The sequence below is a fragment of the Eubalaena glacialis genome, chromosome 1 (genome assembly GCF_028564815.1).
Source record: "Eubalaena glacialis isolate mEubGla1 chromosome 1, mEubGla1.1.hap2.+ XY, whole genome shotgun sequence".
NCBI lineage: Eukaryota > Metazoa > Chordata > Mammalia > Artiodactyla > Balaenidae > Eubalaena > Eubalaena glacialis.
In genome coordinates, this window is record NC_083716.1 from 62,204,673 (window position 1) to 62,220,509 (window position 15,837).

General features: G+C 35.8%; 1 protein-coding gene across 1 annotated transcript in view; it reads right to left on the reverse strand.

The window, feature by feature from the left end:
• Nucleotides 1-15,837, reverse strand: part of MCU (mitochondrial calcium uniporter) — a 212,500-nt gene that overhangs the window by 17,936 nt on the left and 178,727 nt on the right. Inside the window, exons 3-6 of the mRNA XM_061197445.1 lie at nucleotides 12,695-12,865; nucleotides 11,002-11,106; nucleotides 3,019-3,179; nucleotides 1,291-1,494 (exon numbers count right to left, since the gene is read on the reverse strand). Of these exons, the coding sequence (XP_061053428.1) occupies nucleotides 1,291-1,494; nucleotides 3,019-3,179; nucleotides 11,002-11,106; nucleotides 12,695-12,865 (641 nt within the window). The remainder of the gene's footprint in view (nucleotides 1-1,290; nucleotides 1,495-3,018; nucleotides 3,180-11,001; nucleotides 11,107-12,694; nucleotides 12,866-15,837) is intronic.

A 15,837-nucleotide genomic window follows, 5' to 3' on the forward strand; every position in this document is an offset into this window, starting at 1 on the left:
TTGGAAAGGACAGCAACCAGTTATGAATATTGGACTAAGGAGTCTGGATTTCAGTCGATAAAAAGAATCCATTAAAGGGGTATATGAAGGACAGTGACAGGGCAGAGGAAGAGGGAAAGAAACACAGACAGACACATACACATATGCAAGCCATGTCCAGAGGTGTGGTTAGATAAGATTGATTTGGCTGTCAGCTCTGTTCAGGTAGAGTGACGAACATGAGCCAGACATGCGATTAGGTGCTAGAGACACTGGGCAAACAATAGCAGGACACGAACAGTTTACTGTCTCTTCTCCACTAGACATATTTGGGAGGTCCAGAAAGGTTAAATAACACCCTTGGGCTTTCATTTTCCCACACAAAAATAGGCCTATGACCATTGGTCTAATGACAACAGAAACAAAATGCCTATGTTCAACAGCGGCCATATAAAAATACAAGAGAAGCAACTCTCAGCTTTCTTCTGATACCTAAGAAAATAGAAAAGGTTTCTCATATCTCTCAGCTATTTCAAATACTTTTTATTCAAGGGAGCCTGGATCTGTGGTTGTATCACATATAGCAATAATAAATAAGTAATAATAAATCCTTCATACTTCCTAAAGTGACCATTATGGATTTCCAAGCTACTAAAAATACAGCACTAACAATAAAAATTAGTTCTAGACACTGATATTTAAAATATGAGCCTTGGTTGATAAAGAATAGAATAGTGATTAGATATCTAATTTTCACCTCTCTTCCATGAAGTAAAAACAACAACAAACATCTATACTCCTAATATATTTAGAAGTAGCCCAGAGTTTAGTTTAACTATTTGATTAGTTATCACCAATTCTCCATTCCAAACATTCAATAAAAACCAAAAGCTTGGGACTACACCATCTGACTGCTAAATTAATTACACAGTACATAAAAAGCCAAGCCAACTGAGCAAGTTATCCTACAGCTGACCACTCTTCTCCTTTGCCTTCTTATTCTATAGCTTACTATAATAATTTTATGAATTTAATGGTTTATATGGCTCTCTTAATAGTCTGTTTGCTCCATGAGGGCCAAAGCCATGTCATATCTCTCTCTCTATCTCTAACACCTAGACTAGTGCCTGATACATAATTGTCATGCACGTGCATGTGCACATATGTGTGTTTGTGTGAGTGATTATGTATAAAGGATAAATGATTACTTCAAGGGAACTGGCCTTAGAAAGAATATGAGAGAAAAGAGAACTACTTTGACAACCAACATTGTACTATCTCATGGAAAGTTACTTGAAGAGGAATTCTTACCTGGCGTGTCATTACAAAATATGCATACATTGCCATGGCACTTCCATAAGTGATGAAGTAGGTAACTGGCTCCATGATGTCCCAGGAATATTCCCACCAGGTAAGCCGGGCCAAAATGCCAAACTGTGTGGCCATGTAGGCAAGTCCACCCCATAGCACCAAAGTGGTCCTCTTCTCAGCTTTTCTGCTAATCTCAATTCGTACCTACAGGGCACACATGACTGGTCAACTGTAAAGCATTTTGACATAGAACCAATTTTAAACTCTTATTTAAACTGTTCAATGTTCACTAAAGAAACGGCTCGTAATCAAGATATAAGTTAGTCTCAATTCTAGGAAATATAGTTTGTCTTCCTAAATAATATCTGTAGTTTTTACTGAGTACTATTTTATAGGAATAACATTTTTGATACACTTGTGTTTCATGTTTCATCCTAGAAGTAGCTGAAAATATGGTGAAATTATGGGAGTGAATAAGCAAGTTTCAGCGGGTCTTTATCCAACCACAAGATTGCTTTCTTTGAAAGAGAGAAATAAAAACATGCCAATGTTCTCTCACTGCAGCATACAAGATTTAATCTATCATTAGTTTTTTACTCAAAAGGTCTACTAGGGGCAAAACAGCACAGTGGGTCAGAGCATGGACTCTGGATTCAGAAAGGCTGAGTTCAGGCCCTGATCTGCTCATTACCATAACTTCATTAAGAGTTGTTCTGAGGATTAAATAAGAGAATACAAGTAAAATACTTAGGACAATTCCTAGCACATAGTAAATATTCAATAAGGGATGATAATTATATTGCTATAGTTGGTACATTAAAAAATGCTTTACATTTTGAAAATACCAGATTTAAATTTCATCCCCCTTCACAACAGTTCCTCAAATTTAATTTATCCAACATTTCTAATGGTCTTAAATTTAATGAAAACAACCTTGAGATATGTGTTCCTTACTTTTAAAGAAATCAGAAAAAGCACAGTATTAAGAGTATTTGTTCCCTTCCTTAATCTCTAATATAGTCTGGTTTCTTAAAATGGAAATACTTGTATTTTTATTAAAAAAAAAGGATGACACATGTTCATTGTAAAACACTTAGGAAAGTGTAAAGAAGAAAAATCATTCATAATCCTACTATTCTATTAGCATTTGGGAATATGCTCCCTCTAATTTTTTTCTTTGTATGTATGTGTGTGTATGTGTGTGTGTGTGTGTGTGTGTGTGTGTGTGTTGTGTATGGCTATATGCATAATACACTTAAAAACTGGATCATAGTATGCACTAATATACACATTGTTTTGTAATTTACTTTTCATAAAATATCATGAAGTGTTTTCTATAGAATATTAGAGCTACACGATTGTTTTTAACAGTTGCATAATATTCCATATAATATTAATTCTTAAGTTGGCTAAAATGATTATCCACCTCACTTAGAACCCTTCTTGATCAGCAATTATTCCAATCTTTGTTGTAAAAGTAGTAAGTCTGGTTAAGGGCAGTATATTTAGATCTCAAAGCTCTATGTCCATTATCAAGGCTCCAAACTATTCCTTTTTAAGTCCTTTCTTAGCTTTAATCAGAAGCTTTGTATGATTCAGTTCCCAAAACTAGTGGACTAGTTTGATTGACACAATGCAATCACACAAAACTCGGAGGGAAAAAAAGCAAACATATATGCTCTGGAAAAAATACTAGTGAAGAGAAAAGTGTGAAATTTGAATCTGCACCTTTTCCAGGGGCGCCAGTTGTTCTTTGAGATCTTCTAATCTTTCGATAAGCTCCCTTTCCTTGTTTAACTGGTGCTGCTCGATGCACAAAGTAGTGTATAACTGCTGGACCAGTGTCTTTACATCGTTCAGTGTTGCTGCGTTTTCATAGCTTAAGAGGTCTGAAAGAAAAATATTACATTTAAAAAAAAATGTATGCCTTAAATGAAGAGTTGCTATTCCTAGGGCTATTAATGATAAGAACAAGGCAGATTCATCCACTACAGGGGTCCCACCTTCAATGTTAAACTGAAGGGAAGGGATAGTTCCTTTTTAAAAAGCAAGAGTCCATAAATCCTAGAAAGTAAGCTCATATTTGGGCAACTTGAAAATTTTGAAGCCAACATCCACCATTATATTCTTGGAAGTATAAGTGCTACAAATGAGGCTACAAGTAATAATAATCTTCATTAGATAAAGACAAAAAATTTAAAGTAATATGTCAAAAACTAGTAGAGAGGTTTAGAATTAATCTGATTATCATGCTTATTAAAATTCTGATCTATAATTTATCTGTGGTCTTGCCATTTTAATTGGTCATTTTTTCCCTTTAGTAACTAACACTTAAGGAAAAAATATACAGTAGTTCAAATTTGCAAATACAAGGGTATAAATAAAAATATCATTATCCTAATAATCTTAGCCCCTATATACCTTCCCCTTAGCATATCAATTTTTATTTATTCCCGTTGGGCAAAGACAGAATAGCTGTATGGGTCTCAATATCAAGCTTGAAAGGGCATGAAGTTATGAGAATAACTGAAAAGGTAAAAAATTAAATAATTCTTTGATTCAATATCCTCTTCTGTGAGTAGCATGTGCTTCCAGAAATCTAAAAATTGTTTTGAAAATTTAATAAAAAGTCAGCTGATCTCAGCTGTCAAATAACTTTTTAAAAAGCACCAGAAGTAAAGCTTTTGTTTTAGAATCTTATTAGCCTTAAATGTGACATTTTGTTAGCTACAGCAGAAGGTCAGCCTTTTTCTAAATCAAAATAAGCCACAGTCAGAATTAGTCATGTGTGTATTTCAAATATTCTTCAAGGATGTCCTTTAGTACAGTTATCACAGAAATTCAATCAATAAAAAAATTCAAATAAGGGTAGCAAATTGGATTAGAGAAGAGCTGATATAGTAAAATGGGATATAGCACCTAGCATAGTATCTTGCATGCTTCAATGAATGTGTGCTGCATTAATGGGAACAGATAAAAGAACACTTTGAGTTCTAGAAGTCCTCTATGTCAACAGAGTCTGCTTTGCACTAAAGTTGCAGCTCACATTCACATATGGTTCTACACTTTCCAAAGTTACAAAAAGAGAAAACTGCACTCTAGAATGTCATAGTGAAGTGGTAGAGTCCATGCCTCCTGACCCCCAGGCCTGGAACTGAGTTATGAGGCTTTTACTATATCAATATTAATATTTCTCCTGCAAGCTCAGTCCTCTTTCTTTTTTTTATTATTTATTTTATTTTTTGCTGCATTGGGTCTTTGTTGCTGCACGCAGGCTTTCTCTGGTTGCAGCAAGCAGGGGCTACTCTTCGTTGCGGTGCGCGGGCTTCTCACTACGGTGGCTTCTCCTGTTGTGGAGCACAGGCTCTAGGCTCGCGGGCTTCAGTAGTTGCAGCACGGAGGCTCAGTAGCTGTGGCTCATGGGCTCTAGAGCGCAGGCTCAGTAGTTGTGATGCATGGGCTTAGTTGCTCCGCAGCATGTGGGATCTTCCCGGACCAGGGCTCAAACCCGTGTCCCCTGCATTGGCAGGCAGATTCTTGACCACTGCGCCACCAGGGAAGTCCTCAGTCCTCTTTCAAAAAGATAATTTTTTAGGTACGTATAAATTACCTATGGTAAACAAAATCCTCTCACATATATTATCCCATATTTATCCTCATGGCAGCATATAATCCACAATTTATAAATGAGGAATTTTGAGTCCTAGAGAGATAAGATTAACAAACATTTTTGTATTAGGTACTGATCTATTCACTATAGAGGGGAAAAAAATCAAATATGAGGTGGTTTCTCTCCTTAATGAGGTCTAATAATGATATTCACAAAGCTGCACGGCTAGCAGGGAGTGGGAAAAGGTCTTCTGACTGGTAGTCCAATGACTTTTCTATTCCATGTACTTTCTTTTTCCATTTCCACTTTCAATACCATAGTTACATTGTATTTGCTTAGAAATCCAAGGAGGGAGAAAAGGAGGGAGGAAGGGAGGAAAGAAGGAAGGGAGGAAAGAAGGAAGCAAGCAAACAAACTAAACAGACCCTCTCCTCTTCCTTTTCCTAATGAAGCACACACATGTTAATGATCAAATATGTATAGACAATCATAACCTGAAAATCTATAAAACCTGAAATCAGGCTTGGTATTTGTTTTATAAAAGAGTTTCTATTAGAATGTCATTCATTGAAGACTTATTATTTTAAAATTAATATTCATATTACGGGTTCTACTGTGTAAAAAATTTATTTTTTATATCAGTCTTTTCTTTCATGGCTTCTTCTGTGTTTTATGTTATAGGTAGAAACATATTTTTCACTCCAAGTTTGTAAAAATATTTCTCTTTTGATTTTTTTCACTATGATAAATTATAAAATAAGCAGCTAAGTGAATGATAATATACATTCATACAATGTAACACATAGCAGCTGTGAAAAAGAATAAGGAATTCTTTATGTTCTGGTATTTTAAGATCTTCAGAATACACTGTTAGGTAAGAAAAGCAGTTTGGTGGTTTTATACCTTGACATCTAGTTAAACTAGAATTATGTTTCCCCATGTATCCCAAATTCCCCCAAATTCCCTGTATGGTTCTGAATTAGAGTTAGCCAAAAGAGAGATTCAAGTGAGGTTTTAGAAGGCAGAAGTGAAGCAGAAGCCATCAGGCTCTGAAGGTTGTCGTTAGTAGTGAGAGACAGATGCAGAGGTGCCTGGAGATGCCGGTGTGTGCCTGCTCTCCCTGGCTCTGTATCCAGCTCTTTTTTCTCAACTGCCACCTCTGATGATTAACGGCAAATCCACGCCCACAGCCAGATGCAGCTTTCTAGAGCTGTGCTGTCCAAAACAGTAACTGCTTGCTGTGTGTGGCTATTTAAATTTAAATTAATTAAAATGAAATAAAATTTAAAATTCAGTTTCTCAGCCATACTAGCCACATTTCAAGTGCTCAATAGGCACATGTGACTGATGGCTACCATATTGGACAGTGCAGAAATGGAACATTTTCATCGTCACAGAAAGTTCTATTTGATAACACTGTCCTAGGGATCTCTCTACCAGCCCTCCTTTGCTAATTCTTCTTATCCTAGTAGTTGGACGCACTTGAATTTCCAGGTTGCCTGGCAAGCTTTGATTTGTCCACATGCGCCATCACTTCAAAATTAGTAACTTTTCTCTGATCTTCCAAGCTCCCCTTTACAGACTCTTACTTCTTTACCTTCATCTACAACTGTACAAAGTCTCATTCCTATAAAAAATCTTTTATTCCACTTTATTCACATGCTTCTGCTTCCCCAATTGAACCCTGACCGACATGAACAGTATATGTATGATATGCTATTATTTGCATAAAAAGGGAAAAAAGATTATGCATTCACATTTGCTTATGAATGCACTGACTCTCTGATAGGAAACAAGAAACTAAGAACAATGCTTGCTGGTAAGAGGAGAAAAGGGTGGCTGTGAAACAGGGATGAGAAAATCTTTTCCCATATACTCTTTGACTTTGGGAGTTGAACATTGTGAATGCATTATCATTCAAAGCAAATAAAATTTAATGTGCTACAACATACCTTCAAACAGCAATGAAAAGACTATAAAATGATAATTCATAGGAGATTAATCTCACAGATGTCCAATTCTAGACCTGGCTGAACACAGAGTTGTTATCTTTCTGATCAGTAAAGCCCTGGCAAACTCAAGAGACTTAGCTTTATTTTGTTAGATTTTCTTGACAGGAAGAATATGCTTCCAAGGTATTGTCATGGTGGAGGAAAACAACCTCAAACCCTTGACCCTGAAAAATGTGCCCACCTATTTGGAGATGAAATTATAGGAAGAGAGAAGGTAAATCTGCTAATGGCTTAACAAAAACACTTCTGGATGATCCGTGTATGCTTCACTAAAAATGCAATTAAGATGTTTATTAATGTTTCTGCACATGCCATCAGTGCCAGGATAATTAAGGTACACAAAGACAGGGAGATGTGCAAAAATAATGGGGATTAAAAAGTCTTTTCAGCTACTATAATGGTTTGGGAAGGATTCTGGCTATCTGAGTCTCTGATAAGGTATTCATTATAGTTGGTATTTGGTTTGCCTGTTCAACATTTTCTCTCAATTACTTACATTATTAGGAGAGAAGCAAGGTCTCCAATATCCTCTGGATGGATAAATGGGGGAAAGGGCTTAGTGTGGCCAATCAAGATGAGTCTCCTTAGCACAAAAACTTTCAACGACCAGTGCTCACAGGGGAATCCAGCCATATACAGCTTTGGTAACCAAAAGAATGCAATGGAACTTGCAGCTAGCCTTGCTGCTATGACCTGCCCCCTTGTTCCATTTCAGTTTTTTCCTGCCTCTTCCCTCCAATTTTGGCATTAGGTACAAGTGTTGTCAGTACTTAGGTATTCGTAATACCTATGACTGCCAATCCCACATAAACATCAAACATGGCTATATTAGATCCTATATGAATAAGCCCTCTATCCTCAGTGCCTGCTGAAGTATGTGAAGTTAAGGTTTACTGGTGCACAACATTCATAGAGCATTTTTAGCTCTAAAGTGCTATCCATGTACAGGGAAAAGAAAAATAGGAGAGAAAAGCGAAAATTAAAGGGGCGTAAGGAATGAGTAGAAAAAAACTGTGTCAAAACTTAAACTATTCTGGAAAAGTTTTCCTTCATTAACTATTTTAACTTTTATTAGATAAAGTATATTTGTTCCATCTGCTCCATGTATATATAAAATCCTAGTGTTCTTCTCATTATCTAACACCCTAAACCTAGTGCCTTCAACCTCTTTTCTCCATTTAGCTTTTTCACTAAAAACAGTGACAGTGTAGGGAAGAGGAGTATGTTTACGCATCTGCATGATCGGCATCCCTCCTCAAATACAGAAATCCAACTGTTCTCTCACTCACTGCAGCTGACAAACAGTGGTGACTGGGAGGAAGATAATATGATAGAAACAAAATGAAAACCTATCTTACGTTTATTTCAAAAGAAAAAAAGATTTTTTTTTACTATGTTTTAAAAATTGAGGGAAAAGTGTTTACGAACTTAAAACAGTATTATTTAAGCTTCTGTGAAAAAAGTATATAATGACATAATCACTCATTGACTAATAATAACAGAGCTGAGAGAGATTTGATGTCTAAATTTAAATATTAAAATGGCCTTTTAAAGTTTTATACTAATGCTACTATTGAGCTTATGAAATTTCATACTTCAAATTACAATTATCCCATGAATTATAGACTTCTGACCCTTGCAAACTTCACATTCTCATTGACTTCTAGGGAAGGTGGATAGATATCCCACAGTTCTGAGATACAGATAAAACAAAGAGTTGTAAGGCAGCCAAACTGATTACCAGAGAATCAAATATAATTTCTCCCCTTTTCAATTTCTACCTTTACTTTCCTTATTCAACTTGAGAATAGCCCTATTTAAAAAATTAAAACTTTCATTTCTCTTTTAAAAACACAGTATTAGACAAGATGGTTGGAATTATTCATTGATTAAAATACCTCTAGTTTTTGACAACATAAATCTTTACTTTCCGGATTGTTATACTTTATATAAGAATATATTAGTCAACTTTTAATATTTTACTAATGCAGTAGAAAATCAAAATAGAATGAACTCTCTAGGAAATTCACATACACACACAAAAATTGAATATAATGCCCTTAAGGTCTATCCATGTTGTTGCAAATGGCAGGGTTTCCTTCTCTCTCACGGCCGAATAATATTTTAGATACACACACACACACACACACACACACACACGCCACATCTTCTTTATCCATTCATCTGTAGATGGACACTTAGGTTGTTTCCATAGCTTGGCTATTGTGAATAATGCTGCAATGAACACGGGAGTGTAGATATCTCTTTGAGATTCTGATTTCATTTCCTTTGGATATATACACCAAAGTGGAATTGCTGGATCATACAGTAGTTCTATGTTGGTCAAAGGGTACCAATTTTCCAATTATAAGATGAATAAGTTCTGGGGATCTAATGTACAGCATGGTGACTATAGTTAACAAAACTGTGATGTATACTTGAAAGTGGCTACGAAAGTAGATCTCAAGTGTTCTCATCAAAAAGAAATGGTAATTATGTGAGATGATGGAGGTATTAACTAATCCTGTTGTGGTAATCATTTCTCAACATATAAGTGTATCAAATCATCACACTGTATACTTTAAACTACACAGTGTTATATGTCAATTATATGTCAATAAAGCCAGAAAAAAATAAAGAGCAAATTTAAAGAACAACAAAAAAAAAAACTGAGTAAAATAAGGCCTGTACTTCTGTTATTTTAAAGAGAACGTCTAGTCCAAGAATCAGGGAATAAAGAAGAAAAACATATTAGTATAGCTAATATATAGCTAACAATCCTTGGTCTACATGTTCAATTATTCCAACTTAATAAAATCTGATTCAGTAATGTCTTACTATTTAAAGGATTCTTTAACTCATTTAACTCGCTCAATATAGGATGACTACCTAAGTCAATGGGGTATACAAAAATCACAGTGCCTTCCCTCTGATCATTTGAAAAGAAAAGGAATGATGAATTCAGAGAAGAGAATAATCACTTCTGGTTGGCTGGGAGTAAGAAAAAGAAAGAATGGGATCATGAAAGGCTTCATGGAAGAGCTGACATTGATGATTTTGACCTGAGGAAATAGGAGGTTAGGAAGAAAAGAAAAAGGCATCTTAGAGGAAAGGTGAGAAAACACTGAGATGGCAAAGGAAAGAGCAAAGGAACTAGAGGGTGGAGGAAAAGTAGGCATCTTTTAAGAGGAAAAGAGAAAAACTTTAAAGGTAGATGTGGACCAGATTTTGGAGGCATTCAATACTTAGGCTTTTACTTAGAACTTTTTCTACATTAGACACAATTCTCAAAAGCAGAATGGAAAATAACAAATGTCCTAGGAAGCTGATGGAGGCGGTGGTGGTGGTGGAAGGGGAATTAACGACAGCAGTGAGTGACAATGAATATCAAGGGCAAAGAGAGAAAGATGACCAAAAGAGACACACTTCAAAATGTTATTTTAGAGGGCTATTTAATAGCATCAGTACTGTGCAAAGCCATATCGGAGAGTGGGGCGAAAAGAAAAATCACTAAAACTAACTTTGTCTTTATTTAAATTTTTGATATTTTGTTTATCGTGGATTTTTTGCATTAACTTTGGTTTTTAAAAGTAGTTCATGAAAATATTTGATTACTGAGTTTTTTGGCACCGGAGGCAAATATCCCATTTTTTCGCCTAAAAGCATATTCTTGTCCGAAGTTCCCAAGGACTATTATTGTACAATAATTGACTTTCAAACTGCTAACCTTGAGCCATCAAAAAAAAGGGGTTAATTCCTGTTACAAATGTTTAAGAGGACAGGGAATTCCATAATTTTTAAGAAAGATTCCCCCAATAACGTTATTAAAATAATATGACTTTTAGCTTGTATGGAAGGAAGGAGTTTAAGTTATGTAGAACACTCATTTATGTGAAACAGTGACAAGAGCCGATAATAAAGCATTCTGGTGTCTATGTTTTAGTCAGTGTACTAGCGAAGTGCTACCTATATGTAAAACTTTGACTGCTCTTTGAATACTGTCTGTTTCTCAAGTTTACCCAGGGGAAAAAAAGTTCTTTCCAAAAGCCGTTCTCACATTTCTCTGGCCTTATCAAGGTTACTTGTTACCTCTCTTTGGTGGTCGTACATGATACGTTAAGTCATTAATGACCAGTTTAAAGTCGTCAAGGAGGAGGAGGTCTATCCCTGTTGAGGCAGCAACTCGAACGCCATCTGTGAAAATTTAAATGTGAAAATTTGAAGGTCATATGTCCAAAATTATTCAAGAATGGTCAGGAAAAAAGCAATCCTCAAAATAGATTTTAAAATTATGTCTTCTCTTTTAAATTTCAGTTAACTTTTTGCCTTATCCTTAAGTTCTATGCTAAACAAAGCTTATACTATCTGAGGCTTTCTGTTTTCATGGCAATCTTCTTGGTGAAGATTTAACAACGTGTTTTTCTGGAAGAACTTTATGAACAAGTGAAATAATTACATAGATGTATAGGTGTCAGCTGGAAATCTAGGGTCACTGGGAGAGGTGCATGGATGTCTATGATGGAAGTTGGTTGAGTAAAACACCCCATGTTTTCTAATATATGGTACTTTGCAGTATAGTTACTGATTAGTTGCCAATAATCCAGTAGGGGCAGATGCTAGGGTTAGCAAAGTACACCAAGCTGATCTATTAATTATATTACAAGATGAGTTGAGAATTAAGAATATTTAAAATACTTAAACTACAGAAATGTGGCAAATTAGCAACAACTGAGTAAATCCAAGGGTAAATAGGTACTTACTGTACTAGGCTTTTACGTTTTCTGTAGGTTTAAAATTTTTCAAAGTGAAAGTGGGAAAAATGTAAGGCACTTAAAAAAAATAAATGAAATGGATATCATGTCAAATGGGAATTTTTAGTGCCTTATATTATTTTCAAACCATATGTCTATTTTGTAAACATTTATGTGAAAGACCTAAGAAGATTTAAAAAGAAGGCCTAATATTTCATATCTTCAGAGATGATGGCTCAACTACTAGAAAAGTTTATTCCACACCTAAGGTAATGACAAAAGGTCTCAAAAGTATAAATGTGATTGATGGTTCATCTTTGCCCATGGCATTATATGTGAGGTGCTTTTGAATGAGATCCCTGTGTATATACCCTTGCTAAAACTGAGCAATCATACTCTGAAAATTGGGAGAGAAATCACTGTCTCTCTTGACATTTGCTAAGCAAAAGACTGTGTCCTAAAGTTAAGAGCATGGGATTCTTTTGCAGTGGGGTGTGTGTGTGTGTGTGTGTGTGTGTAAAAACAATTTGGAGTGAAATGATGGGTGGGTGGGAATTAAAAATGAAGGTGTATGCCCAGTAGTGGGATTGCTGGGTGGTATGGTAGTTCTATTTTTAGTTTTTTAAGGAACCTCCATACTGTTCTCCATAGTGGCTGTATCAATTTATATTCCCACCAACAGCGTGGGAGGGTTCCCTTTTCTCCACACCCTCTCCAGCATTTATTGTTTCTTGATTTTTTGATAATGGCCATTCTGACTGGCGTGAGGTGATACCTCATTGTAGTTTTGACTTGCATTTCTCTAATGATTAGTGATGTCGAGCATCATTTCATGTGCCTCTTGTCCATCTGTATGTCTTCCTTGGCGAAATGTCTATTTAATGGCCTATGTGGGAAAGAACCTAAAAAAGAGTGGATATATGTAAATGTATAACTGATTCACTTTGCCATACAGCAGAAACTAACACAACATTGTAAAGCAACTAGGCTCCAATAAAAATTAAAAAAAAAAATAATGAAGGTGACTATACCTGGTGAATAGATTGCAACTCTGTCAATTCCCCGATCCTCTTCTTGTAGTTGTCGTAAAAACACACCAACAGAGTCTGAGATAGGTTTGAGTGTAAACTGGCAGCGTTCACGCCGGGATGGTAGCCTCACAGATATCACAGGTAACCCATTTTGATACACCACTGTCACATCTGAATGAAAAAGACCCATAACCATATGATAATTAGATTTCATTATAAGTTAAAGTGACATTATTAATCTTCTTAAATGGGGGTTTATTATTATTAGTGTGGCTTAAAATGTTTTCTAAGGTTCAAGAATATGCCCTTTAGCTTTAGTTGAAGGTTATTCCAGGAAATGGCTTATGGAAGATCATATCTATCACACAATTCACTTTGCAGAAAAAAGAAACTATGCAAAGGATTATCTTTTAAGTGGGTCAAGGAGAGGCTTTCCCAGGAATTTAAGGTAAAGTTCTTGGTATTGGTGAATCCAAACCCTGAATCCATTTAGGAAAATTTTATTAAGTAGCCAGAGATTGCTGGGCCAAATTCTATACCTTGTAGGAGGTGGCTCTTGGGAGCCAGAGCTTTTTTAAGAATCTGTGGGGAATGACATGTGAAAATACACTAATAAGTGAGACTTACTCAAGGACAATCAACTCATATTTCTGTAGTACATATAATATTATATCCAAGGTGCTTGATAAGTAAGCATTCTCTTATACAATTTGGACATATTACGATATAATAAAAAACAATTCCTTTTAAGTTCTCTTGAACATTTTCCTGAGGTTAGCAAGAGGCCAAAGCTCAACTTTTGGGATTTACTAACAAAACGTTATTAAGGGAACCATTATCATAAGCTACACAACTGAAAGGATTTTCTACAACAGAACGGCACAGAATTCCTTATTTCCTTATCTTGTTCCTTAACAGTCTTGATTTATAGAACCTTAGTCCCTAAAACAAATGTCAGGATAACTCTTTCAAAATAATTTTCAAATGAATCTTTTAATAAATAAATTTTGAACCAGAATTTTTTACACAAGCAACCAAGCATTTAAAGATGATAATTTAGGGATTTCCCTGATGGCACAGTGGATAAGACTTCGCGCTCCCAATGCAGGGGGCCTGGGTTCAATCCCTGGTCAGGGAGCTAGATCCCACATGTGTGCTGCAACTAAGAGTTCACATGCCACAACTAAGGAACCCACGTGCTGCAATTAAGGAGCCCACCTGCCACAACTAAGACCTGGTGCAACCAAATAAATAAATAAATATTAAAAAAAAAATAAAGAAAGATGATAATTTATCACTAGTCTGTGAAAGGAAAACAGGGTTTGGAATCAAATCTGGTATGGAATCCAGCCAAAAATAATTAATTAATTAATTAATTTAAAAAAACCCACTTAGCATACTGCTTTAAGATGAGTGATGTTTCTTTTTTTAAAATATTTTTAAAATTAATTAATTAATTTTTGGCTGCGTTGGGTCTTCCTTGCAGCACGCGGGCTTTCTCTAGTTGCGGTGAGCAGGGGTTACTCTTCGTTGCAGTGTGCAGGCTGCTCATTGCGGTGGCTTCTCTTGTTGCGGAGCACGGGCTCTAGGCACCCGGGCTTCAGTAGTTGTGGCTCGTGGGCTCTAGAGCGCAGGCTCAGTAGTTGTGGCACACGGGCTTGGTTGCTCTGCAGCATGTGGGATCTTCCCGGACCAGGGCTCAAACCCGTGTCCCCTGCGTTGGCAGGCGGATTCTTAACCACTGTGCCACCAGGGAAGTCCCTGATAATGTTTCTTTATTAGCTTTTTTTAAGAATCAAAAGATACACTCTATAAAGTTTTTAAGGATTCGTATCCCTCAAAATTGAAGAGCCGAGAGGAAATATACATAGAATAATGTTCTGGAGATTCTAAATGCATCAAACTTTTCATAGTTGTAGTCATTTACATCTTATTTCCTCACCTGGTCTAGTAAATTATAATGCCTACAACGAATACAAAAGCCTCACACTACATTGTTTCGTGACTTAAATTTTAGAAGTAACCCTTATTGAAGCATAGTTTATAAATAATAATATACACTCTTATTTTAAATGAACATTTGATGAATTTTGACATAATAATCAAGATAAAGAACATTTCCATTAGCCCCCCCAAATTCTCTTGATCCCGATTCAAGTTAACCCCTGGGCAACTACTGATTGGATTTTTTTCACCACAGATTATACTTCGTTTTTCTAGAGTTTTATACTACTGGAATCATACAGCATGTACTCTTTTGTATCTGGCTTCTTTCTTTCAGCATAATGATTCTGAGATTCACCACTGTTGCTGCATGCATTAGTAGTTAATTTGTTTTTATTGCTGAGTAGCATTTAAAATTGTGGATACACCACAATTTCTTCAATCATTCACCTGTTGATTGACATGTGGATTGTTTCCAGTTTTGGACTGCTATGAATAAACCTTTTATGATTACTTACTCACAAGTCTTTGTGTGGACATATGGTATACCTTTTCTCATCCTTTTACGTTTAACCTACCCACGTCTTTATATTTCAAGTGGGTTTCCTGCAGGCAGCATATGGTTGAGTCTTCCTATTTTATCCAATCTGACAATCTCTGTCTTTTAATTAAAGTGTGTATACCATTAGCATTTAATTAATTATAAATATTGTTGTGTATGTCTGCCATCTTGCTACTTTTCTTGACTCTTCTTTCTTCCACTTTTCTTCGATTCATGCCCTCTTTTAGATTAACTGAGTATTTTTTTATTACATTTAATCTCTACTATTGGCTTATTAACTGTACCTGTTCATGTTTTGGGGTTACTCTATAGCAGGTATTGCCAAACTTTTTCTGTAAAGGGGTAGACAGACATTAAATACTTTAGGCTTTGTAGGCCATAAGATCTCTGCTGCAACTTTAGACTGCACTGTGGTGCAAAAGCAGCCCTAGGCAATATGTAAACGAATATGCATGGCTGTGTTTCAACAAACTTTATTTACAAAAATAAGGAGTGCACTGGACTTGGCCTATTGGGTTTGCTGAACCCTACTCAAGGGTTTACAATATACATCTTTAACTTATCACATTTAACCTTCAAGTAATATCATACCACTTTAGGTATAGTGTAGAGAACCTTACAACAATATACTTCCATT